This window comes from Ipomoea nil, unplaced genomic scaffold (genome assembly GCF_001879475.1).
Source record: "Ipomoea nil cultivar Tokyo-kokei standard unplaced genomic scaffold, Asagao_1.1 scaffold2779, whole genome shotgun sequence".
Taxonomy (NCBI): Eukaryota; Viridiplantae; Streptophyta; class Magnoliopsida; order Solanales; family Convolvulaceae; genus Ipomoea; species Ipomoea nil.
In genome coordinates, this window is record NW_017619207.1 from 2,906,792 (window position 1) to 2,933,399 (window position 26,608).

The 26,608-nt window shown below is 40.3% G+C and overlaps 2 protein-coding genes across 3 annotated transcripts; one reads left to right on the forward strand and one right to left on the reverse strand.

Annotated features, from left to right (window-relative positions):
• Nucleotides 1–1,162: 1,162 nt before the first annotated feature.
• On the reverse strand, nucleotides 1,163–12,003 carry LOC109157380 (cytochrome P450 97B2, chloroplastic). Of its 2 annotated transcripts, none has more exons than XM_019305294.1 (14): nucleotides 11,625–12,003; nucleotides 10,713–10,893; nucleotides 9,887–9,994; nucleotides 9,499–9,583; nucleotides 8,873–9,111; nucleotides 5,352–5,525; nucleotides 4,775–4,822; nucleotides 4,601–4,660; nucleotides 4,338–4,424; nucleotides 3,935–4,023; nucleotides 3,385–3,476; nucleotides 2,114–2,175; nucleotides 1,783–1,929; nucleotides 1,163–1,694 (listed from the first exon to the last, which is right to left on the reverse strand). In XM_019305294.1, the coding sequence occupies exons 1-14, from the start codon at nucleotides 11,777–11,779 to the stop codon at nucleotides 1,470–1,472; spliced, it is 1,752 nt and encodes a 583-aa protein (XP_019160839.1). In that variant the 5' UTR covers nucleotides 11,780–12,003; the 3' UTR covers nucleotides 1,163–1,469. The 2 variants fall into 2 exon arrangements, with proteins under 2 accessions (XP_019160839.1, XP_019160840.1); XM_019305295.1 differs by having other exon boundaries at nucleotides 10,713–10,963; nucleotides 11,625–12,002.
• A 2,986-nt stretch (nucleotides 12,004–14,989) lies between these two features.
• LOC109157315 lies at nucleotides 14,990–16,495 on the forward strand. Its single transcript, XM_019305215.1, has 2 exons — nucleotides 14,990–15,396; nucleotides 15,484–16,495. The coding sequence occupies exons 1-2, from the start codon at nucleotides 14,990–14,992 to the stop codon at nucleotides 16,493–16,495; spliced, it is 1,419 nt and encodes a 472-aa protein (XP_019160760.1).
• The last annotated feature ends 10,113 nt before the right edge of the window (nucleotides 16,496–26,608 follow it).

A 26,608-nucleotide genomic window follows, 5' to 3' on the forward strand; every position in this document is an offset into this window, starting at 1 on the left:
ACTAAATGCACATCATATGTACTTCGTTTATAGTAGGTTCATATGTACTTCCATTCCTAAACTAAATGCACTTCATACATTAGATTTATTTTTACAAAAAGAAAAAGAGAAAAATAAACTCAAGTTAAAATTAACATAAAATAACCATATCAAAGAAATTTATAATTAATTTTAATTTTAAATGACTTTTTTCTCCAAATGATTGATATTATAGAAATGTCTCAAAATTTTGGGAGAAAATTTTTCCAGGCACTTCTATTATTATTATTATTATTATTAGGGAGAAGTGTCAAATAAGCCCATCTACTACTGCGAAGTGCTCAATTCTCACCCTGAACTAAACTAAGTGTCAAATAGACACATCTACCAGCTAAATTTGTTCGATTATTTTTTTTTTTTTGCAGGTTGCTAACAAGTTGCCTATTCAATTATTAAAAAATTTGAAACTTGCTTCTTAAAGGTGCGTTCTTTTCTCCCTCCATTTTATTTACCTTATTGCTGTATGCTTCGAATTGTTTATTTCAGTTAAAATCCAAGAAAAAAAATAAAGTACATATCGAAGGCTTAATGGGTAATCAAAATCCTATGGAGTTCATGTATTGTGTAATATTAATATATAGATAGATGTCATCCATATTTTCATTCCATTTGATGAATGCTTTTTAATATCTCAAGTGGATTCAGTATGATATGAACAATTATCTATGTTTCTAGATACGGAAGTTGAAAAAATTGGGGATATTTTACACATTTGGTGATTGTTTATTGATTAGTTGAAGCACATATCGAAGGCTTGGTGGGTGATTGAAAATTTGAAAGTTTGAAACCTAGAATTTTTTTTTATATATATATTATATATATATATATATATATATATATATATATATATATTTTTAATAATTGAATAGGCAACCTGTTAACAACCTGCAAAAAAAGTCAATCGAACAAATTTAGCTAGTAGATGGGCCTATTTGACACTTAATTTAGTTCAGGATGAAAATCGAGCACTTCGCAGTAGTAGATGGACCTATTTGACACTTCTCCCTTATTATTATTATTATTATTATTATTATTATTATTATTATTATTATTATATAGATAGATATAGATGTACCCAACGATGCTGTTAACCAAATTCCTTCAGGTAGATATCACCAAACTATATAGAATAATGCCAAGCAATCGCCTGATATCATTGAATTGAAAGCTTCCTTTCTCCACTGATAAATTCAATCTGATGCTACCCCCTGCTGCACTACACCTCTGATTAATACATTATTTTACAAAATTATAAAATACAGATCTACAGAAGGGCAACAATCTCTTCAGAAATCTGAATAATATGAGTTGAATTATCTTCTTCTTCTTCTTCTTCAGAAATTAGTGACTCTTCATTGCATTTGCTGCACCGAACTTCATAGTGTTGTATTGAACAGGCATAGTTTACCGAGAACAATGGATTTTCAGATTCAGCACACATCCAACCTCTTCTTCAATTTGCACCATAACCCGTTCTTCGTATGAATTGTTGCTCCAGTAACAAGCTTCACGGACTCTGGCGTTCCTTTCAAATCGATGTCAAACTTCTGCAGCAACATTGCCAATGCTATAGCTGATTCCATGAGTGCAAACTGGTCCCCTACACATTTTCTTGGTCCTCCACCGAAAGGCAAGAAAGCAAAGTCTGATATAATCTGATTACATGAGCAGATCCCATTATCAAATATCAAACTTGCTGATGATATGGCATTATAATTAAACAGTGCACTGAAAGAAGCTGACCTCATTTGGGTATAGTGCTCCAGGGCTTCTAGATGGATCAAAACCAGCCCACCCTTCGATTTCACTTTCCTTTCGAACTTGAAACCTCTCAGGTTCAAACTCATTTGGTTTGTCCCAGAAGTATGGTGACCTATGGAGATTATAGACCTGTTTGGATGTGTAAGTGAAAATATAGAATTCAGCGGGGTTATCCTATCTTTTGGCTTTGTGCTTAGGTACCTCGTCAATATTCATTTTTAACCTAGAAGTACAAGTCCTTAAACCTTAAACAACACATTATACAGCACACACAAACATTGCAAAGGAAAAAGTACAAAGTCAACAAACTTACAGAAATAAATATGTCGGTACCAGCTGGAATTGCATATCCATCCTTGTCACCATTGTAACCTCCTTCACAGTTGGTAAAATTTTTTCAGGATACAAGGATAGCAGATGCTTAAGATCATGACGTGCACAAAAGGAAAACATCACAAAGAAAATGCAAGGAGGCTTCATTGAATTTGTGGCTTAATACTGGTTGACTTGAATGTTCAATGTTTTTCGCAGGGTTTAAATGTTTCAGTTCATATCCTGACTCAAATACAAGGATTTCGAAAGATACTTTTGAGATATATGAAGTCCCCTCAATGAAGGTGCGTCTCAAGTCTTTTCAATAAATCGAAGTTATGACTGAGACTTGTTTATACCATCTTTACCTAAAGAAGTTTAGAATGAATGGACTCACAGAGTATTAATTTAGTACAACTTTAAGGATTCCGGGTCCACATATATGGATGCAATTAGAGAAGAGAACACACCACAATAAATCCGAAGGAATTACCCCAGGCTATGGAACTTGAATATTCAAGGACTTTAATCTCTAGTTTCAAAATTTTGATAGTTGAGAAATTCCATAAACTATGTAGGCTGGAATCATGGAAATCTTTCTTTTTCTTTCTTATACACACACAGAGTAGTTATTCTTTTCATTTTTAACTTTTGAATCCTTCAAGTTATGATGATAATTTATACAGTTAATAGGAGTGAAATTATTCAATTGTAAGTGAAAAAATTCTATCTGAAGCCTAGCCTTGACTTAAGCACTCAAGAGTCCCAGGAGTCTACTCTTGAGTGAAGGGCGAGTAGCTCATTGCTTTCATGAAGAGATGATTAATTAAGTAAATTTTCAAGTAAAAATTAAATTCGGTTAAAAGTTAAAACTGTTGAAAAATAAAGAGTTAGATTTATCTATAGGGTTGTGTCTGTTTATGAATAGGTTTCAGTTTATGGATAGGTACTTACAATTATGTGTTTGTATATATATATATATATATATATATATATATATATATATATATATATATATATGTACTATGTTTCTTTGTTAGAAAGACAGATAATATAGAATCATACATTTTCTATATCTTTCAGCCTTATATACATTTTCCATTCCTTGATTCTACATTCTTGCTTCCACCTAACTGGCGGGTGGTTGTTATTCTCCACCCGCCAGGCCATTCCATCTTTCAAATTCAACAAAAACATTCAAAAGTGAGGATTTTCTCATATATAAACATTGAGGAGTTTGAAGAATTTTGTAAGTAATAATGAGAACTTTACCTGGTAATTGATCTGGCCTAAGGGAACGCCTAATAAGCAATGGAGGTTGTGGAAATAAGCGCAGAGCCTCCACGACAATGAGACGTAAGTACCTGAAAGCCAGAAGCACACTTATCGTTAAGATCATATCTAATGGACATATATACTTGATGAAATTCCAATTAGCATAAAAGTAACTAGATACTTGCCTGTTAGAAGAATAAGGGTAGTTAGAATAAGGTGCTTTGTCTTTCCTTTCCTTTTTGAATTATGTGGTTGGGAGTCTCTCAGCCTATGTATAAATAGGCTTCTACTTTGTACAGCAAACACACAGAAATATATACACAGTTTACACAGTTTCTACAGTTTCAACGTTAACATTGCCCACTAGATTTCCAGTTTGATATGTAATTAATTTAACTTCAACAGAAAATAGCCAGAAATCTAGCGATAGGTATTGAAAAATTCTACAGGATTATTTTAAAATCATTTTTGTTACTTGGGTTAAAACTAAAGAGTACTCAAATATGGCATGGTAACCAGAACAAGTTCATAGAGTTCCATGGCTTACTCCAATTTTTTGAGTGATTCAAAGGTTGGACTTCCCTGTCCAAGCACCGCATCAATCTCAGCTTGGGCTTTCTTCATTTTGGAAGGATGCTGCTCAAATTGAACATATATTATCAAAACCACGTTCATCAAACATTGTGATGTCATCAATTAACAATTAAGGAAGAATTACTGTAATGGAAGCAAAAAGGTCTGCATTATCAATAAAAAAAATGAAATTGCATATTTGATGCAAACCATATGCACTCTGTACCCTTGATGAGTACCTTTTGCACTTCAAGTTTGTTATTTCCTTTCCAGAAAAATTTTGCATGATTTTACTTTCAAGAGTCGTCTGAATTATGCTTTGTTTCATTTAGATGAATGTAAAAAAGATTTTTTCTTTGTGTTATGACAAGCCGTACTTGTGCTAGCAGGAAAACAGCCCAAGTAAGGACAGCTGCAGTTGTTTCATGGCCAGCAATAAGCATTGTCATCAAGTCATCTCTTAGCTGTCACATAAAATTCATAAAAGAGTGGTATGTATGAAGCAAAGAAAACAGGTTAGTACTGCATAGAGATAAATATGCAACATGGATTTGCATGAAAGAATGAAATGAAATCCACACATCTTTTTTTAGTTGAAAATTAATTAAAAAGAAACAAATGAAGTTAAAAAAAATGTCACCTGACAATCATCAACATCAGCACCCCTCATATCAACTAAAAAGCGCAAGAGACTTGCATCCTGCGAACTTTCATAGTCAAGCCAAAACTCACTAGTCTGGATTTCTAAATTTTTTGAATGCATGAACGATAAATCCTATGACATATGGCCTCACAAACAGAAATAAATGCCAACCTTAAGATTTAGGTAGTCCCTCTGCTGCAGTTTCTCAACATCTGCTTCCTGACAGAGAATGCAATCAAAATGAAAGTATGAAACAAGAAATCCTGGTACACAATCTGATGAGTTTTGAAAATTTCTAAAATGATTTTTAACAATAAGAAGAAAATTAGCTGATCTGTAACTACTATGGATCAAAATTCTATTTTTCATCTCCAATTCCAAAATCTTCTTCTTACTAGATTCATTCCCATTCAATCAAACACAGACTTTGTTTGACCAAAGACATAAGGAGTAGCATGCACTCTTTCTCCGATAAAAGCAATAAATATAGAATATTACTCTACCCAAATGTGTCATTGTTTTTTTGGTGAGACCCAAATGTGTCATTGTGTTTCATCTTGTGACACCATTTGACTGTCATAGCTTGATGTAGAGGTTATTATACCAGTAATGTATGTCTATTTTCCACCATGACATTATAAAGCACTTGAAAGCACACATGATATTAATTATCAAAATTGTTGTTTATATGGAGAAGCAGTTTGCACTCTCAAAAGATGCTTGTCATTTATGCCATAAATCCTCTTACCTGTCTGGTCTCTTTCGCAAGTTTTATGAGACCATCTAGACAGTCATTTATGACCTTAAGATCATTACGGAATTTCCTTTGTCGGGGAACTAACCACCTTGCCAGAGGAATGTTCCAATAAGGAATATAGAATGTTGACCGATGCTCAGCTTCAAAAAGAGTACCATATACTGCCTGCAAGTTGAAAACACCAACTAGTTTGTAATTGGCAGAAGAAAATGGAAGAGTTCAATTAAACATGCCTGATGTCTCTCCATGAGAATATCGTCTAACTTAATAGCCTCTTAGAACACACAATAAATAAAACCTTCAACCAAATCAAATGAACAAACAAAACTGATCATGCACTATCTAGCTAATTGTAGCATGATTCATGCAGATCTCTCTCTCTCTCTCTTACTACTAAGTAGTTGACTAACCTTTGAAGGAAAAACAATCAATCAAGAACATACTAGTAAATTACAAAGGCTTACAGAAACCTTTCCTGGCTGTTTGTACTCCTAATAATAGAAGCTTTACTGTTTCCTAGTTTCTTTATTCTGTGGGTAAGGAATACACGTGTCACCTTCCAAGTTCTAATTTCTAAATATCAATCCATTAATGCTTACAAGTAAAGTGATGTGTGCACCTAGCATGCTCTCTAAATCAATCAACCAATTCTTTGAAGGGAATTATCAGAGCAACTGACAACTTCAGATAAAAAATTATACAATCTTGAGTGGATCTCTTTTTTCATTTTGACAAGTTAAGAAGTCATTAAAGGCCTAAAGGGTACCACCCAAAGCACATGGATTTTGTGCAGCAAAAGAGGCAAACAGTAGCCTATATACTATACATATTTGAGGTGACCAAAAATAAACCATCAAGAAAAGAACATTAATAGCAGAGCCAGATTCCATTCCTTATATTTCATTCTGTTCCATTTAAGACTCCTGCCTTTCAGCACTTCTTTTAACAGTAGAGGACATAACCATTTAGCTCCACTTAATAAAAGTTGCCAACATTTCCATGTCAAATTGCCGTGAATAAGAAAACGGTGACTGTTTCTTCATCTTTGAGACACAAAACACAGTGATAGACATGAATGATATCCCTTGTTCTTAAGTTTTTCCCCATCAACTATAGCTTCCTTAGATGCTTCCCAACAAAAAAAAAAAAAAAAAAAAAAAAAAAAAAACAGAAATATTTAGTGGGCAGCCTGGGATCCAAATCTGCTTCCCTGGAAAATCACATGATTAATCATTTATCATTAACCAAAGCTTGGATGAAAGATTTGACATTTGACCAAGGTTATCAAGGTGGACTTTCTAGGTGAGATGCCACCGACTGCCTAGTCGACTAGGCGATGAGTATTAAATAAATAAAAAGTATATATCAAGGTTATCAAGGCGGACTTTCTAGGCGAGATGCCACCGACTGCCTAGTCGACTAGTCGACTAGGCGACCGCCTAGGCGATGACTAGGCGATGAGTATTAAATAAATAAAAAGTATATATATATTGAAAATATCTTGTCTTGGGCAGCCTTTTTGCTGGCATATTTACTTCAAGTAGATGAATAGTTTTTCCTAGAGTAGTGAAAAGTCTAGTATTTATTGTATATTGAAAATATCTTGTCTTGGGCAGCCTTTTCACAACCCTATTTACTTAAAGTTGTCTTGAGAAGATGAATAGTTTTTCCTAAGGTGGTGAGAAGTCTAGTATATATTGATAACATGCCAGAGTGAGGGAGTAGGTTTTGCTCGGAACAGGAGGACGACGCCGGAGCTTGAACCGCGCCGCCATCAGAGCCACCACGCGCCTCCACGCGCCGCCGCTGTGCCGCTGCTCCGACACCACGCGCCGGCGCGTGAGGCAGATTCCGGCGACCTCTCCGGCTGAAAATTACACCGGTCAACTCGCCTTAGTGTGTAGGTTCTGCCCATGTATGTTTTGTGGAGTTTTGGGTTGTATTCTACACTTAGGCGAGGCGAGCATATTAGGCGTTCGGTCTTCACCGACCGGACGCCTAGGCGTCGACTAGGCGTCGCCATAACCCTGGTATATATATATTGAAATATCTTGTCTTGGGCAGCCTTTTTGCTGTGGCCTATTTACTTGAAGTAGATGAATAGTTTTTCCTAGGATAGTGAGAAGTCAAGTATTTATTGTATATTGAAAATATCTTGTCTTGGGAAGCCTTTTTATAACCCTATTTACTTCAAGTTGTCTTGAGAAGATGAATAGTTTTTCCTAGGGTGGTGAGAAGTCTAGTATTTATTGCTAACATGCCAGAGTGAGGTAGTGGGCTTTGCTCGAAACGGGAGGACGACGCCGGAGCTTTAACCGCGCCGCCATCAAAGCCACCACACGCCGCCGGTGAGCCACTGTTCCGATGCCACGCTCCGGCGCGTGAGGCAGATTCCGGCGAATTCTCCGGCTGAAAATTACACCGGTCAACTCGCCTTAGTGTGTAGGTTCAGCCCATGTATGTTTTGTGGAGTTTTGGGTTGTATTCTGCACTTAGGCGAGGCGAGGCGAGCACATTAGGCGTTCGGTCTCGACCGACCGGACGCCTAGGCGTCGGGCCTTGATAACAGTATAACACTGATTTGACAATGAACATCCTTGTCTCCAATCCCTCTGCAGCTCCTCCAGGACTTGAGTAGATAGTTTGTATGAAGCTAAGACAACTTTCCAACTCCCAATTTCGAGGATCTCTATGGAATTTCATATCCCAGTCTTAAAGACCTCTACAGAATCTTGATTGGATCTCTTATAAAGCAGAAAGCTGACTTATTCTCTGACAGGATGCAGTTGGGAAATTCAAGAGTATATGCTATTCAAATTATTTGAATAACCATCCTCTTTATTCCTAAGTCAATCATCAAGTAAATATAGCATGTCCTTAAATCCTTTGTTTGGCAGTTGGCACAATCCAGAATTCAAGCAGACTGAAACCAGGTTTGATTGGAAATACGTACCAACAGTGAAGGCAATGTGACTTTTGCCGAAGATTTTCATTATACAACTTATCAGCATATCCATCAGAAAGCTCTAGTGGATAAAACGGTTATCAAAATCTTCCATGAACTACCTATAAGCAAAAGTTTGACTTAGACAATTGCCACCATGGAGTTGAAACTACATTACTACCAACATGCGGTCCAAGTAGTAGGAGCTTGATTCCCCTCAAACATAGTCTTCGGTTCATGCCTCGTGAATGGAGCAAATCAAGAGAGGTCCACCAAATGGAGTCCAATAACTTAACTCTGGATTACTTGAAGCCCAATGTGGCTACCAGATACTGGAGGTTCATGGTAGCAAAAAATCATGCAATTGATATTGGTGAGAAGAATATAGGTAGCAAAAAATGGCCGAGAAAAACATCTATTTACCTGTTGTGCTTATGTGCTACAAAGATTTAAAGAAAAAGGGAGAGCACAATAAAGATGCAATAATCACTCTAAGAGTAACACATTCACATTCTGAAAAGAAATGCAGCATCCTCATAAAATCAAAGCATGGTAATCTAACCCTTACCTTGATTACTGGAGATTCTTTGGTGACAGAACCAAAATCATAATTGAAAACACCAAGCCCAATAATATCCAGTGCCAAATTTGAAAATTCTGACTCAAGATCCAGTTCAATTGTTTTTCCACCTTGTGACTCTTTTCCTTCTATAAGCTTTTCAAATTTCAATATTGTTCTTTCAGAACAATCGACAAATAATTTTGCCATGGCTTCCAAGTATGAAGTGTGGAACCCGGGAGCAATGACTGTAAACCACATAAGTAAAATATTGGTATAGAAGTATAAAGGTACAAAGAAGTAAAAAATCATGAAATGCAGGTAAAATATCCCTTAGTTCGTATAGCAGCATTTATGCCCGCAAAGTTGGAAAATGAATAATGAGAAGAATTTAAATTAAGTGTAGTAGCATCTGTTATTATGCTGTCACTTCTTGCCTTTATTAGTCTAAATATTGCAACAAGAGGTGATGCATTCATATGCTACTATTAAGCTTATTCCATGAATCACTTCTTGTAAAAATATAGTAAAGTCCACACTGGCACTACATCAGAAGCTACAAACAACTAGTTGCTGAAGATATCCATGACTGTTCACGGAATTGAACCCGCTCATATCTCAAAATTCAAACTCACCTCTTCTCCTTTGTTTCCAAGTATCAAGGTCAGCAGGTATTAGTCCTTTTCCCATTATAGGTTCCAAAATTTCAGCGAGAACTCCCTGTTTGAAGACAAAAAATGTCATAATGTAAAAGAAGTGAGGCCATAACTCCATAAGATTGCAACATACACAGATGTTTGAATAGTCAACATAATGCCTGGTTAGTTAGTACAGCTTCTCTTTATCAACATATAGAAATTCAAAAGGAAATGATCTAAAAATAAAAGATCGATAGTATCTTAAGATTTTTAAAAAATAAAAAGAAATAAAGAAAAGCAAACTAGAGTCACAATAAGGGAAAGCTCCAGCATGTGTGCTTATGTGTTTGAGAAAGTGAGAGAAAGAATGTTTACAGAATCACACCTTGTCATATGAGAATGCATTTTCACGAAGAATATGCCTTGCCACAATGGGATCTGATACAACTACGAATGCTTTCGGCCCAAAAGCAAGTTTATACACCGAGCCATACTGTCAGTTCAATGAAAACCAAAAGGAAAATGAATACAGAAAAAAAAAAAAAAAAGGTGGGAATGCACCGCAAAAGGTAAATGCTAGCTTCAAACAACAGAGCAAATAGTTTCCAAGTTTAGGAAGATTAAAGTCTTGTTTTTAAGAGGATATTTACCACTAATGCAGTTCATCAGGCATTCTCTAAGACTCTAACGGGGTGTTTGGTTGGCATGAATTGCGTTGGAATTAAATTGCAATTCAATGAAATGATAAACTAAATTGTTTGGTTTGAGGGAATTGCAATTCCCTCAATTCATTGAATTGCAATTCATAGGCCCCCCCTATGAATTGCAATTCAATGAATTCATGCAAAGGGAAAGGGAAGGAAAAGACATATTTGTCCTTGAATGTTATTATTAATATTATTACACAAAGGGTATTTTAGTCTTTATATCGCTTCTCCCATTTTCATTATTTCTCCCTACCAAACAATGTAATTGTTATTCCCACCTTATTCTTTTCGCACCGAATTACAATTTCTTTCCTCCTTAATTCCTTCCTTCCAACCAAACGCCCCGTAAAAGGCAACTATTAGTACCTCTTTACTTATAACTTAGTGGCTCCGTATCTTCAGGTAAGAGCAAATCATACTGTAACACAGTAATTTGGTCATCTAGTCATAAGGACATATTCACTACAATAAGAAGAAATAAATAAATCATGCCAATGGCAGTACCTTTAAGAACCAGTCGTACAGTGAGAAGAAAAGTGGCCGACCAAAAAGATCAGAAACAGCACCTTCAGCAGTAGGCATGGACCCAATTTTTCCCCCACTCAACAGATTAGTGAGGAGATTGCTTGCATTGTCTAACAAATTCATTTTTGTTTTGCGCTCATCCGTACTAGTGGACTGGCACCTGCATTTCAGTTCAAATCCACATCATCCGCAAGCATCCTTAGCTAAATTTCTTCCACTTAAATAAAAGCCTGTGAATACATTAATGAACGATCAACTTAAGCCTGTGAATGGGATATCCCATCCCTATTTCCATTTGAAACAAGTATTGAAATTTACTCAATCCAGCTTCCCTTCTGTCCTCAGAATGCAGTACATAGAGACAAACAAAGACTAAAAGCGTTTATCCCCTATTATAATCTAAGATTGAGTTGGGGTCACCTATATGTTCTACTCAACTAGGCTATAATGCACATGAGCCAAACCGCACTAAAAAATTGATCCAATCAATCAATTAGTCTAACTCATAGCCTAATAAACCCATATATTCTCTCTTATTTTATCAATGTGGGAGTAACTAACGAAATATAGAAGTGCAACAAAAGCCTAGTAAAGGATGCGTAACTCAACTATCAACTAAGCTAGAATGTCATTCATGTTGAGGGGTGTTACAATATTCGATTTCTATATTTAAATCCTTTTTTAGTGCGAGATCAGGTTCCTCGCATAATTGCTACGAAGAAGTTCAGTATTTCGTAATACGGCCATCAGTGCAAATGAATCTTTAGGCGCAAGAAGACTAAGACAAGACTACAAGAGTACTTATTTTTTTAGTTCATATGACCCTGCAAACCCGACAGAAATACTGCTAGTAAAATATATGAAATAAAGGGAGAGAGCGAGAGAGACTACCGAATTCGACACCCTCCACTGGGCTTCATCTTGAAGGAACTGCCATGACTATGTCTAGTACCCGCAGTCCTAGAAGAAATAGAGGGCAAACCAATACAAGAACGGCCGAGCCCACAGTCAGTGTGAGTAGCAGCAACGCAGCACCCAGTCGCCATAGACTTTTATCAAACAGATGGAGTGCAAGAATCCTAAGAACCAAGGAGACGAAGAGCCGAGGTGAGGCGAGCTGAGCTCAGATTTACAGCAATGGAGTGCAAATTGGTGCGCCTGCTTTCCAGTGAACTGTATTTGCGCTCTACCCACTGACGAAGCGCAACTCCCATGTGTGAGAGACACGTGGATATATTTGTCCGAAAATGCGGAAGTTGGGCCAACAAGGCAACCATAATACAATGTTGGCATTTTACTATATTTAGTGGCCCGGCGGCCGGCGCATTAATTTCGGTTAATGACTGAAATAGACAAAAGTTGAGTGGAGTGAAAAAAAATCTGCATTTTTTTAATTTTATATATTTTAAGGAAAAATTTCATTGAAATTTGTGTTTGAAGTTAAAAAATGCAAGTCCCATTATAGATTTTTAAATTAACAAAAAAAAAAAAATTGTGTAGAATATTAAAAATGCAAGTCGTATTTATACGAGAAATATAAGTATAATTTGTGTTTCTTGTATTTTACATTTAAAAAAGATCTTTTCGTTAATTTATAAAATTCCATTTGAACTTGCATTTTTATCCAAAACACAAGTTTCAATGTAGTTTTTCTTAAAATATATACAAATTTCAAAATGTGCATGTTTTTTTTCTACCACTCATATCTTTTGCACATTTAAGTCAAAAACCTCATTAATTTTAGCGCACTCCCCTTGCCTTGGCGACTTGAGATAATTTTTTTTTTTTTTTTGGATAGATTAAGTTTCGAGCCCATATATTCCCTCACTTCCTTCACTTTCTTTGTTGTAAAAATCATCAACATAAGAAAGTAGGTACATCTCTCTTAGGCCCCAAGCAACCTAACCCAAGTTCCTGAGTTATTCAAAAACTTATATGGACATTTCAAGCTCATTCCAAGCATTACATAAGCCTATATTTATACCCCAACATCTTTCTCGAACCTACAAAGTTCAACTGTAGCCTAATTAATGACTATTTTCTTTAGTAAAGGCTAACTTGAACAATGACCACCTTTTACCCTATATAAACATGCTTCTCAATTATCTTTTTCATTTTTCTAATAACTAGTATTTGCGCTCGTGCGATGCACGGAATGAATTTGTTGTAATATATTAAGAATATTTGGATCGATATATAATTATTTAAATTAGAACATCAAATATTATATAATGCAATTGAAGGAATAGTTTGGATCATTTATGTGTTTTTATGTTATCATTGCTTGAATTTGAGCAAATAATTGCCAAATTAATATCTAATGTGTAGATGTATGCACGCGGTGCTGTAACTTAGGAGATTTTATTTATCATTGTTCAGTATTTTTATAAATTAGGCAAATGTGCTCGTTCTATAGCAACTCAGTTATAAGAATGAATTGATATCCTAATTCATTTGCATGGAAAATATATTTTTTGTCTAGATATATAGCAATTTTGCCATTTAAAAAATATAATATCACCGATTATATTTACACATTATTGAAACCTCTTTGTAGACAACATTGATGGTAGCAACACAATATTGTCCATTTTCGCCTAGAGCTAACACCTTCAACCCATTAGGATGGGTGACTCGGGTGAAAATATATAATGGTAGAATATCAGTCAATTAGTGATCCTTTTATATTTTCAGTCAATTATTAATATCAGATTCATTTTCAGCCAATTATTCTTTTTTTTTTTTCAATCAAGTAGTCAATTAGAATATTAGATTCAGTGATATTTTTACCTAATTTCCATTCCATTTATTTTTTTGAGCTAGTCATTCCATTTTTAATTGATGATGTAGAATATTTTTATTGAAATATTTCCGTTCTATTTTTTATTTACCTTTACTATTGTTTAAAATATGCATTTACTATTGATGATGTAGAATATTATTATTGAAATATTTTCGTCGAATTTTTAATTTCCGTTCCATTTTTAATTAAAATGCAATGATTTGAGAATTTTTTTTTTCATTTTAGTCAATTATGGATCATTTTTTATTTGCAGTCAATTATTAATATTCATTTTCTTTTATATTTTCAGTCAAATAGTAATATTAGATTCATTTTCAGGCAATTACTTTTTTTTTCAGTCAATTACTATTTATTTTTTATTTTCAGTCAATTAGTCAATTAGAATATGAGATGCAGTGATATTTTTACCTAAATTTTGAACCATTTTTAATTGATGATTGGCGTCGTTTGTGCAGGATCTTTAGGTCGGACGCCGTTTAGCTAGAGTGGTCGGGCCCGACCGTTGGGCTTCCCGATCCTCGGGCCTTCATTTTGTAAAGAGACGAAGATGAAGGAGAAAGGCACGTGGCAATGCTATGCGTTGACAGAGAGGGCTCGCCGGGGTGAAGACGCGTGGAGGCTACGTGGGTTACATGCCGGTAGGCCGGAAGTGTGTCTCCGGTCAGAGGCTATAAGTACCCACGACGGCTACAGTGAGGGGGACTTTTGGACTATCAATAGGTTATTTACAGAGCTGCCCGACCGCATTCAGTCGGATAACCATCTAGATTGTAGTAGGACTACTTTTGATCAATAAAATCCCCTTTTACTATTATTAGTTGGTCTCATTCAGTACTTTGACCGCATTATGTGGATATTTATACTATCATTTTGGCGCCGTCTGTGGGGACCCGGGTACGAAAAGTTATCGTAGACGAGTACCAGATCCCAATCATCAACATGTTTCCGTTCATGTATCGTCGTACCGAGCACCGGAGGATGAGGAAGCAAGTTCATCCGACCACAACTATACACAACACCAGGGTCAGACAATTGACCTCAATCTCAACCTTTCACCTCCACGATCGGCAGCTCCCAACCCGGTTAATTATATTCAACCAATGTATCCAACGCCCGGTCAACAATATCCGTTCCTGGCAAATTATCCCTACCCAGTTCCACCTCCTCAATATGGTTGTTGGCCAGGGACACCAATGTATTATCCACTGGCCAGTTACCCGCTTTACATGCCTGCGTACACTGCTCCAACTTCCTCTCCCCCGAACCAACCGACCATGCCGACCGAGCCCGAGCTTCAGCCCGGTCCCCGGACTAGGCGCTCGCTCACTCGAGGTTGGGATCGCAGGGGGCCGAGGTCATGGAGGAACCACGGTAGGAAACCCATGTTCAAGCGGCTGAAGAGGCCGAATTAGAAGCCAACCGGGCTAGCGCATTCAAGCGACTCCGACCAGCAATGAGGCAAAGATTGGGACCACAGGATCCAAATAGGCGCTCGGTTGATTCTCCCATGCAAGCGGCCAGTCAGTCGGGGTCGTCAGGACATAGCGGGCCTCAAGCGCATCGACGCCGCCGGGCTCGGGAACCAGCCCGCACGGTCGAGCAAGACGAGACCCGAGGAATGTTAAACGATCTTCGAGCAGAATTCACTCGCTGGCAGAATGAGCATGCCTCAAGGCCTCCTCCCGATCATACCGCTTCATTATTGCGGACACCCTTCACGGTGGAGATCATGGCTCAACCTTACCCGCTTGATTTGCGAATTCCTGGAAACAAAGAATATGACGGCCAGACAGACCCGGAGGTCCACATCAGCACCTACTATGGCAATATGTTCATGATGGGCGTAACTGACGCCGTGATGTGCCGGGCTTTTTACTCGACGCTTTCCGGTCGGGCGGCCGAGTAGTTCAGAACATTGCAACCGGGGTCTATTTCTGATTTTGCTAGTTTGGCGACGAAGTTCACTCGGAAGTTTGTCACTTACAAAGTTGTCCGGAAGCCTTACATGTACCTCGAGAAGGCTAAACAGTTGGAGGGGGAAAGCTTGATCAATTTCCTAGTCAAGTGGAAAGCGGCGGTCGGAGAGGTCGAGCCTATGGACGACCTAACAGCCATTCACATGCTACACATTTCTCTCCGAGCGGGTTATTTGTATCCGGATTTTATACTCCACCCGCCTACCACCTATGAAGAAGCGCTCCGAAGAGTGACAGATTATGCCAATGCTGGAGAGGCAAATGCCGTCAAACGCTCCCAAGAGGTTGGATCTTCCCGGAAAGCTTCCGGTCGGTCGGACAACCGGTCGGGCGAAGACCATCCCCGACCACGAGCACGACCGGGAGATTTCACGGCGTTGAACCGATCGGCTGCGGAAGCCATGCAATACGCCCAGTCCTGCAACCTCATTCGTCTACCTCATCCGGGACCGGATGGGCAGGATAAGTCGAAACATTGTGCTTATCATCGGTGTGCTGGGCATGACACGGAGGAGTGCACCCATCTGAAACAATTGTTGGAAGATTTACTCCAGTTGGGGAAGTTGGATAAGTGTGTGGGGAAGAGAGAAGAGAGCAAAAAACCATCTGAAAGAAAGGATCACAGACGCTCCCATCGCCCTAATCGATCAAACCAGGACCGGAGAGATCAAGACCGGTGGGATCCCGATCCACCTTCGAGTGGTCAGCAAGCCTCAAAACCGACAATCCATGTTATATTCGGGGGCTTGGAAGATGCTTCCCAAGCTCGAAATCCTTGCCCGGTCGTGATCGTCGACTCCCGGGAAACCAGTAAGAGGCAAAAGATGGAGCCGATCACCTTTTCTTTGGAAGATCAACCAGAGAGCGAAGACACCGGGATGGAGGCGCTTGTTGTTACGATCGACATCATGGGAGTCGACGTACAAAGGGTGATGGTAGACACCGGGAGCAGTGTTAATGTCCTTTACTTGGACGTTTTTTAGAAGCTAAAACTTGACCGCCAGGAGCTAATTCCGGTCGGTGTACCCCTGTCGGGATTTACCGGGGCTACCATCTGCCCCGAAGGAAAAATCATCTTCCCGGTCGAGTTAGGAACTCCGCCTAAATCAGTCAAGACGGATATGGAATTTGTGGTCGTGAATCTCCATTGCGTCCACAACGTGATCCTAGGCCGCCCGGCCATCATGAAGGTCGGGGGAATAATATCTATGCCTCACCTGTGCATGAAGTTTCCTACCCCGGCTGGGGTTGGGGTTCTACGCGGTGACGCTCAATCGGCCAGAAAGTGTTATACTCGAGCAGTTAATCGGCGTGATGCGGGTTCGTCTTGAGTAAACACCATCGTCCGGGAGGCTGTTAAGGACTGGAAAGAACAGTCAGAGTCATCTGAAGAGATAGAGGAAGTTCCTTTATCGGAAGATCGACCGGAGAGAAAGATAAAGATTGGTCGGGCCCTTACCCCTGAACTGCGATCGGAAGTGTTAGCAATCCTCCGGGAATTCGCTGATATATTTGCATGGGGGCCCGAGGATATGCCCGGGATTGATCGAACGGTTATTTTCCATCGGTTGGCTGTAGACCCTGCGGCTAAACCGATTGTTCAGAAGACCCGGCACTTGTCCTCCGATCGCCGAGAGTTCGTTCAAGAAGAGGTGAAGAAGATGGCTGCGATCGGGCACATACGCCCGGTCACTTATCCCGAGTGGGTGGCCAATATAGTGTTGGTCCCTAAGCCTCCATCTTGGAGAATGTGCATCTACTTCACCGACCTGAATAAAGCATGCCCACTGGATCCTTATCCCCTGCTGAGTATTCATCAGATGGTCGATGAAACGGCTGGGGCCGAGTTCATGAGCTTCATGGACGCTTTCAAAGGTTATCATCAGATTATGATGAGCTATGAAGACGAGAGCAAAATGGCATTCGTCACGCCTGATGGTTTATATTGCTACCAGGTCATGCCATTTGGCCTACGCAACGCGGGAACAACATATCAGTGCATGGTCAACATGCTCTTTGAGGACCTGCTAGGCCGGACGATGGAAGCTTACATTGATGATATGCTAGTGAAGAGTCGAGACCGAGCAGACCACACTCGGGATCTCCGACAGTGCTTCCAGATCATGCGAACGTACCAGCTACGTTTGAACCTGACCAAATGTACATTTGCCGTGCAGACCGGGAAGTTTCTCGGTTACATGATGACAAAGAGGGGGATTGAGCCAAATCCCGTCAAAGTTAAAGCAACCGTCGACATGCAACCACCCACAACCATCCGGGAAGTCCAACAATTGACCAGGAGACTGGCAGCCTTGAGCAGATTTCTCTCGAAGTTGGCCGAGCGCGCTCTACCGTTCTTCAAAGTGCTCCGAAAGGTCAATGGATTCGTGTGGGATGAGGAATGTCGCGCAGCTTTTGATAAGTTGAAGGAATATTTTATGTCTACGATCGTGCTGTCTAAGCTCGAGCCTGGGGAAGAGCTTGATGTCTATCTAGCCGTGTCCGATCGAGCTGTAAGTGCGGTGTTATGCCGAACAGATCTGGAGGGGGTGCAGCGACCTGTGTACTATGTGAGCCACGCGCTCCATGGGCCCGAGCTCCGCTACTCCCTATTAGAAAAGGTAGTCTTTGCCTTATATACGCGGCAAAGAAGTTGGCTCCCTATTTTCAAGGCCGAGCTATACATGTTTTGACAGACCAACCGATCGGCGCAGTCCTCTGCACTGCTTCATCATCTGGACGCTTAGTCAAATGGGCATTAATGTTGACGCAGTACGCTATAGACTACCGACCACGACCGGCGATTAAAGGTCAGGCCTTGGCCGATTTTCTGGTCGAGTGCACCGCTGGGGAAGTCCAACCTCCAGTTGAAGAAGATCCTGAGGCCGCTTGGTGGTCGTTGGCTACTGATGGTTCAAGTAGCAAGAAGGGAGCGGGCGGAGGAGTCGCAATCACTAGCCTAGAAGGATTTAAAGTTTATTATGCCCTGATGTATCAATTTTCCCCGACCAATAACGAGGCAGAGTACGAAGCGTTTGTCAACGGGTTACAATATGCTCGGGACTTGGGGGCTGAGTACATCCGGGCACAGACCGACTCAGCGTTGGTTGTCGGGCAAGTCCTCGGTGATTATGAGGTCAATGGAGAACGGCTACAAACTTATCACGACTTAGCGATGGAGAAGTTGAATTTCTTCCGAGCATATACTGTCCGTCATGTTCCCCGATTGGATAATGCTGATGCGGACATCCTCTCGAAGCTTGCACAACACGCACCCGAGCATATGTCCAAAATTGCTCGAATTTTAGTGATTCCGAGGCATAGTATTCACCGCTTACCGGTCGCCCCTATCCAACCGGCTGAGGAAACATGGATTTCTGATCTGATGGAATACCTGCAGCACGACCGATTACCGGATGATCCACAACGGGCGCGAAAGGCGAAGTTGAGGTCACCGAGATTTCAGGTGCAAGACGGACGGTTATACCGACGATCGTATGGTGGTCCTCTGCTGCATTGTTTGAATTCCTTTGAAGCAGACCTGGTAATGAACAAGTTGCATTCGGGTATATGTTCGTCGCACCAGGGAGGTCGATCGTTGGCTCGACGTATCATGGTGATCGGGTACTATTGGCCGTCCATTCAACTGGATTGTGAGAAGCTTGCGAGGAATTGTGAGACATGTCAGCTGTACGCCCAGATGCCCGGACGTCCGGCAACCTTCTATCAGCCGGTCACGACCGCTATCCCGTTTGCTCGATGGGGGGTGGATATCTTGGGGCCCTTTCCGCAACTATCCGGGCGACGACTTTTTGTTATCGTGGCGATAGATTACTTCTCCAAATGGATCGAGGCTGAGCCCTTGGCCACGATTACTTCTCAACAGTGCACCAGGTTCTTATGGCGGAATGTGATTTCTCGGTTTGGCGTTCTCGTTCACTTTATAAGTGACAACGGTCGACAATTTGTGAGTCAATATTTTCAAAACTTCTTGGCGACGATCGGGACGACTTCGATCCGATCATCGGTAGCTTACCCGCAGGGGAACGGCCAAGTGGAAAATGCCAACCGAACTATCTTAGAAGGCCTGAAGAAGAAGTTGCACTCGGTTGGTCGTAGTTGGGCCGAGGAACTCCCATATGTGCTCTGGACTTACCGCACAACCCCTAGAGAGGCAACGTTGGAAACATCGTTCGCTCTCGTCTATGGTGCTGAGGCGCGTTTACCGATCGAAGCATGGATCCCGACCGCTAGAGAACGGTCGTTCAATGCGAATGAAAATGAACATTCTATGGTCGTGGATCTAGACGGTGTGGAAGAGAAGAGGGAAATTGTAGCCAGACGCATGGTCGAATATCAAAAGATGGTGAAGAGCACTAAAGATATACGAGTAGGGCTGTGCAACGGACGGATCGGATCGGATCGGACTGGTTTTCTGTTCATCCGATCGGATTGCGGATTGAAATTTTGAAGTCCTATCCGTCCGTTTTGAAACTAAAACCCTATCGGATATGCTATGTCGGATTTCGGACTACTCGGATCGGATGTCGGACCTAATTCGGATTTGGAAAAGTTCATTGATAATTGAAAATAAAAAACTGAAAAAACATAATAATGATAATATGATTAACAAAATAAGTAATAACTAATAAATTAACAAACTAAAACATGCAAGTGATGCAACAACTTAATAATGGACATTTTGGAGAGCAAAATAATTCAAGTTTACAAACCAAAGTGCAAAAAGTAAACGAATACATAAAGAATATAAGTTTAAGTGTTTAACTTCCAAAACATTACAAATTTGAAGTTAATCACTTAAACAGAACTTCAGCAAAACAGCAAGTCAGCAATCATTCAAGTAATCCAGTCTAGGCCTTTTCATCAAATCATCAATCACCATTCACCATTTCTACACGACTACACTTCTTCCTGTTAATATGAAAACTTAACAGAATATTAGATTATTAGACAACCTATGTAGTCAACAGCTAACTAAGTAGGGGCATTAGGCTAATAGCCTTATAGGCTCAGATTGCAATTTTCCATTTCAAGCTAGGATAGTGGCAAATTGCTCAAATGTGTTATTATAGCACATGAGCAACATAGCAACACTATACCATTTGTTCAGACAGTGGTGGAAGCATCATCATTGCCAAAAAAACAAGTAAGAATAAATAATAATGCATTAAAACTGAACAGAGATCAGTTAAGAGGATGAGAGAAATACCAGAGATCCAGAATGGATGTAATGGGTGTTATGGGAGTATGGCAACTCTAAGTGGGGCAATATTTCTATAATATACTTATAGAAAGTTGCCAAGCCACTTAGACTGCAGATATTCTCACAGTTTCATCTTTTGAAGGCCATCAGCAAACAACAGTACAACACCATAACATATAAAGATAAATAATTACTGAAAACATTACAGGAATGGATGGCAGCATTGATGGTAGAGTAGTTCCAGCTCCAGTGGGTAACTCTGCAAAACAGTTAAGAATTAGTAGTTAGTTATAGACTTACAAATTACAAAAGTACAAAAGAAATGATGTAAGAAATATATATATATATATATATATATATATATATATATATATATATATATATATATATATATATATATATATATATATATATATATATATATATATATATAATTTACCTTTCTCCAATCTCTCAACCTCATCTAAATTTTCCTCAACTGTGATTGGCTGATTATGTAACCTCAACCAATCTTGGGTACACAGTAAAGCTTCCACAATTTTAGGAGTCAAGGAACTCCTAAATGCATCAAGCACCCTCCCACTTGTACTAAATGCACTCTCAGATGCAACTGTGGAAATAGGAACTGCAAGTACATCTCTAGCCATTTTGGAGAGAATAGGAAATCTCTCACTATGATTCTTCCACCACTTTAGAACATCAAAACTCACAGATTCATCATCCTCAACCAGATTTTCACTCAAGTAAATTTGTAGCTCTGTCTGCTTACTGCTTCCACCACCACTCTCCAATCTTTTTTTTTTTTAAGTTCACTCTTCATCCTTGAGACAGGCCTACCAACTGTACAAGTAGGAGGCTGAGACTGGACAGGTTGGTTAGATGATGAACTGTCAGAGTATGTAGCTGCATAGTCATTGTACAATGCAACCATTGAATTTTGGACCTTGGCAAAACATTCTTTGCCTTTGGCCTCTCCATACAACTGGACAAACTGGTGAGGCATGTACTCCTCTTTATCTCTAGGGTCCAGAATATTGGCAAAGAAAATGATATGGTTCATTTTTTCTGGATCTCCCCAGTACTTATCAAACTTCTCTTTCATTTTTGTCCCCATTGCCTAATAAATACAGAAACTCAGAAAGCATAAGCATTTAAAAACACAAACAAGTAAATAACTTACAAGATATACTCATATACAGAATTACACAAATAAATTGTACAAGTTTTTTACCTTTTCAGTTCTGTCAGCTTTAGTCATATCTTCCAGCATACAACTGAGATCAGAGATCTCAGAGAAGAATGTGTTAGAAGTGACATAAAGAGAACCAGATATTCTCACAGTCATTTCATAGAAAGTTTTCAAAAGCTTCATTAAGCTTTCAACAGTCTCCCAATCAAGGAAAGAAGGTGCAGAACCCAAGTCAGCAGAAAAAAGAAGGATCATTTTGATGATATGAGTCAAAGACACTTTGATATTGAATTGCAGTGTTGAGCATAAGGTAGGTGCTGTTCCACCTTGTAGGGACATCAAGCTGCAAAGCTGATTTGGCTTCCACCCCAATGAGTTCAGCAAGTTCTCTGAACTTATTCAACCTAGCAGGTGAGTTCCTAACCCATCTCACTGCATCCCTCACCCTTTTAACTGACTCATCTGCAAACCTCAAGCCATCTTGAACCACTAAATTTAAAATATGGGCTATACACCTCATGTGCATATACTGCAACCTAACAGAAGAACCCCCCCAAGACAACAACTTGCTTTTAAAGAATCCCATAGCTGTATCATTAGAAGAAGCATTGTCCACTGTCACAGTGAACACATTTTTAATCCCCCACTCCAACAGACAACTCTCTAAGGCTTTAGCAATATACTCCCCCCTATGAGAAGAAACAGGGACAAAGGAAATGATTTTTTTCTGAAGCCTCCACTGGTCATCAATAAAATGTGAAGTAATGCACATATAATTAATCCTTTGGACAGAAGTCCAAGTATCAGTGGTTAAACTGACCCTTTGGGTGCCCACCCTAAACAACTTCTTAAGACTCAACCTCTCATCTAGGAAGATTTGGTAGATATCCCTAGAAATAGTCCACCTAGAAGGAATCTGAAACCTTGGACAAGCTACAAGAATAAACTTCTTGAACCCCTGACCCTCAACAAACCTAAAAGGGAGTTCATCTATTATGATCATCTCACATAATGCCCTTCTAATGGCTTCTTGATTAAAGACCCAAGTCCCCAAAACCCCCACAGGAGCCTCTGTTGCAGAAGTTGCAACAGTATTGAATGTGAGAAGGGACTGCCTCATATCCTTTGAGACAGGATTTTTTAGGCATGCCATCATATGATTTTTCAGTGATGATGTGCCATGTTTCTTTGACTCACAGAAAAACACTTTCAGGCAGTAAATGCACTTGCCTTGAACCACTATATTTTCAGAGTTCTTTATCTTTTCAAAGTGATCCCAGACTGGAGACCTAGACTCTACCACCCTCCTCTTTTTTGCAGGAACAGCAGGAGCAACCTGAGGCTGCTGAGCAGGATTCTCAGTGCCTTGGGCTTGTCCTCCATGTCCCTCTTGAGTTGAGGGTTGAGGTCCAGAGTCAGGAACATTGATGCTTTCCATCTAAAATGATGGGCATCAATTACTCAGCAAAGGCAACAAGCCAACAATCACATTCACTGATTCACATAAACATACAAAGAAATCTGGATTCAGACACTTTTTTGTGTCATCATGTATCAAGATTTCACAATTTCATATTTACATATTTACATATTTACATTCAAATATTCAATTAAGGGTAATACATCCATAAACATACTCAAATAATGAAAGAAATCCAGATTCAGGAATTGTATCCAATTCATCATTATCTGGATTTCATGTTAATGGCTTCCACCAATAAATGGAAATTTCAAGTTTGAAACTTGATAATTTCACATTCAAGCCTTTAACAGATTACAATATCATAGTCCACACAAATCACAGATTCACAGGTACAAAACTAGGGTTTCTGCTTCCACCTTTAAAGAATAGAACACAACATAGCATAATCTAACAATAACTTGGGTTTCTGCTTCCACCATACTAGATCAGAGAATAGAACACAACATAGCATAATCTAAGACAAATATACTTATATACGAGCATATGAACATACAGAGAGGAAAGAATCAACAGATCAGACAAACAAAAACTAGGGTTTCTGCTTCCACCATACTAGATCAGAGAATAGAACACAACATAGCATAATCTAAGACAAATATACTTATATACGAGCATATGAACATACAGAGAGGAAAGAATCAACAGATCAGACAAACAAAAACTAGGGTTTCTGACTTTCTGCTTCCACCATACTAGATCAGAGAATAGAACACAACATAACAACATAGCATAATCTAACACAAATATACGAGCATATGAACATACAGAGAGGAAAGAATCAACAGATCAGACAAACAAAAACTAGGGTTTCTGCTTCCACCATACTAGATCAGAGAATAGAACACAACATAGCATAATCTAACACAAATATACGAGCATATGAACATACAAAGAGGAAAGAATCAACATATCACAAAAACTAAAACTAGGGTTTCTGATTTACTTGGTTTCCCCTTATTATTCCCCGGAGAACAAGGGCCTCTAATCACCAGTCCACGTTCCACCACCAACTCAAGAAGGGCTTCCACCAGTCGACCACCGCACACCGGACAATCGGACAGTCCACAGAGACTCAGAGTCTCATACAGTCAGACTCTCAGTCTCAGAGAGTGAGAGAGGTGAGACGACTGTGAGAGACTCGAAGGAATGAGAGATTGAGAGGATGAGATTGAGAGGAGTAGAGAGCAGAGAACGAGAGAAGAGCTCTGAGCCTCTGAGAGTGAGAGAGTCTCAGAGATGAGAGATTGAGAGAACTGAGAGAAGAATCAGAAGAGTAGGGCTGCGCATCTGGCTACACAAAGGCTTCAACATACATATATACTTACCTCATACGACGTCGTCTAGCATACACAAAAACCTAACCCTAGGTTAGATCGGGTAGTCGGACGGGTCGGATGGGAAAAAACCAAATCCTATCCGACCTGCTTTATCCGACGTCGTTTTGCCTTCGGTTCGGATTAAGCTAATCGGACCACGGACGGGTCGGAAGGGGTGTTTTCGGGCGTCGGGTCGGTCGGGTATGTCGGGTTGGGTCGGGTTTGCACACCCCTATATACGAGTTCACCCGAGATACTTTCAGGTTGGGGACTACGTGCTACGACGACGAGAAGCCAGTCAACCCCTGGAAGGAGGAAAGTTAGCTCAGGATTAGGAAGGGCCATATTAGTCACAGCGGTCGTTCGCCCGGGCACTTACCGGTTGGAAACAACGACCGGGCGAGTGATCGAGGGCACATGGAATTTTGATAATTTGGTTTTATTTCGACATTAATGTCGTCTTGTAATTTTGGATGGGGTGAGGGCTCCACCTGCGAGTGGACACGCCCATCTTTTGTTGTATATGTACAATATGTATTAGTATGTCCGTCAGCGAACGGGAATAAGTTTGCAATGTCGATCGATGATTGCTTGCTCGTCTGTGCACGGCGGCTCGACCAACTATCAATATCTGTGATTTCATCGGATCAAGATTCAACATCAACGATTCAGTCGGGCGATAGCCCGATCGAGCAAAAGCCCAACGACCACAATGTCGCTAAAACTTGCCTGAGTATACCGGGATTAATCAATTCGGTTATAGCCAATATAGGTTTACCTCTCCCTCGGGACCGATCGATAGGGGTAAAAGCCTTATGGATTTTTACATCCTCTACATTTCATCCGGGCGGATCCTAACGTTTGGGAAAAACGCTCATCTTCGGCGGACGGTCGTGTCACGCCATCACTCGGGAGAACAGGATACCCGGAAGAGCAAAGCCTGATCAATATCTTAAGTACTCTCACACTCATTCGTTCCTCATGTGTTCGATAGTGGGGGCTGAGGAGGGTTATTAGGTTGATCGATGAAAACTAGTCGATTATTGATCGATGAAGGTTGGTCGATTGATTACAGATCGATGAATCGCAAAAATTGAAAGCGTTCGTAAAGGACAAATTATAGAAAAAGCAAAAAGTTCATTCACTCAAAAGTCAAAGAGTTGCCCGGCACAAACGGGACCGAGCTCCCGATCAAATAAAGTTTAACAAAAAAGGAGATTTACAGGATTGGTCAGAATCTACACGACCTTTCCTACGTCCTTGTCGCCGGCGTTTGCACTGGTCTCGGCTGGGCGTCCGGGGCAGATGATTCCGTGAAAGGCATCAGGCCGGGGTCGGGGACCTCGTCCGGGAGAGTCGTCAGCACGGCCTTCAGGTCGTCGCCTTCGAAGACCTCCTCCATAATGGATCGGGTCTTTTCTCGCGTTGCTCTTTGGCCGAATTTGTAGGCCCAATGGCCGAACTCCCATATCTTCTCCTCTCCGAGCTTCGTTTTCATCAGCGCTCGGAAGAATTGGTCGGCGGAGGGCTCATCTCGGCAGAGGAACTTAGACAACCCCTCCAGGTTGTCCAACCGGTCTTTGAGCTCTTTGGCCTCCCTCAGCGCAACCCGGCAACTTTCTCCGCGATCGCCTGGGCCTCTTTGGACGCTTTCAAACTATCTTGAAACTCGGCATTTTCCTTCTTGCGCCGCTCGACGACCTGCTTCAGGGCCTCGGCCTCGTTGGCCAGCAGTGCTCGGTGCTGGAGATTCTGGATCGCTCGGGATAGCTGCAAGGGAAATGCCTTAGCTCGAACGGCCTGAGTTGCACATAAGATAAAGGAGTAACAAAACGTACCTCGACCAGATCTCGTGCACTCATCTCGACCACCTGCCCGGGCGTC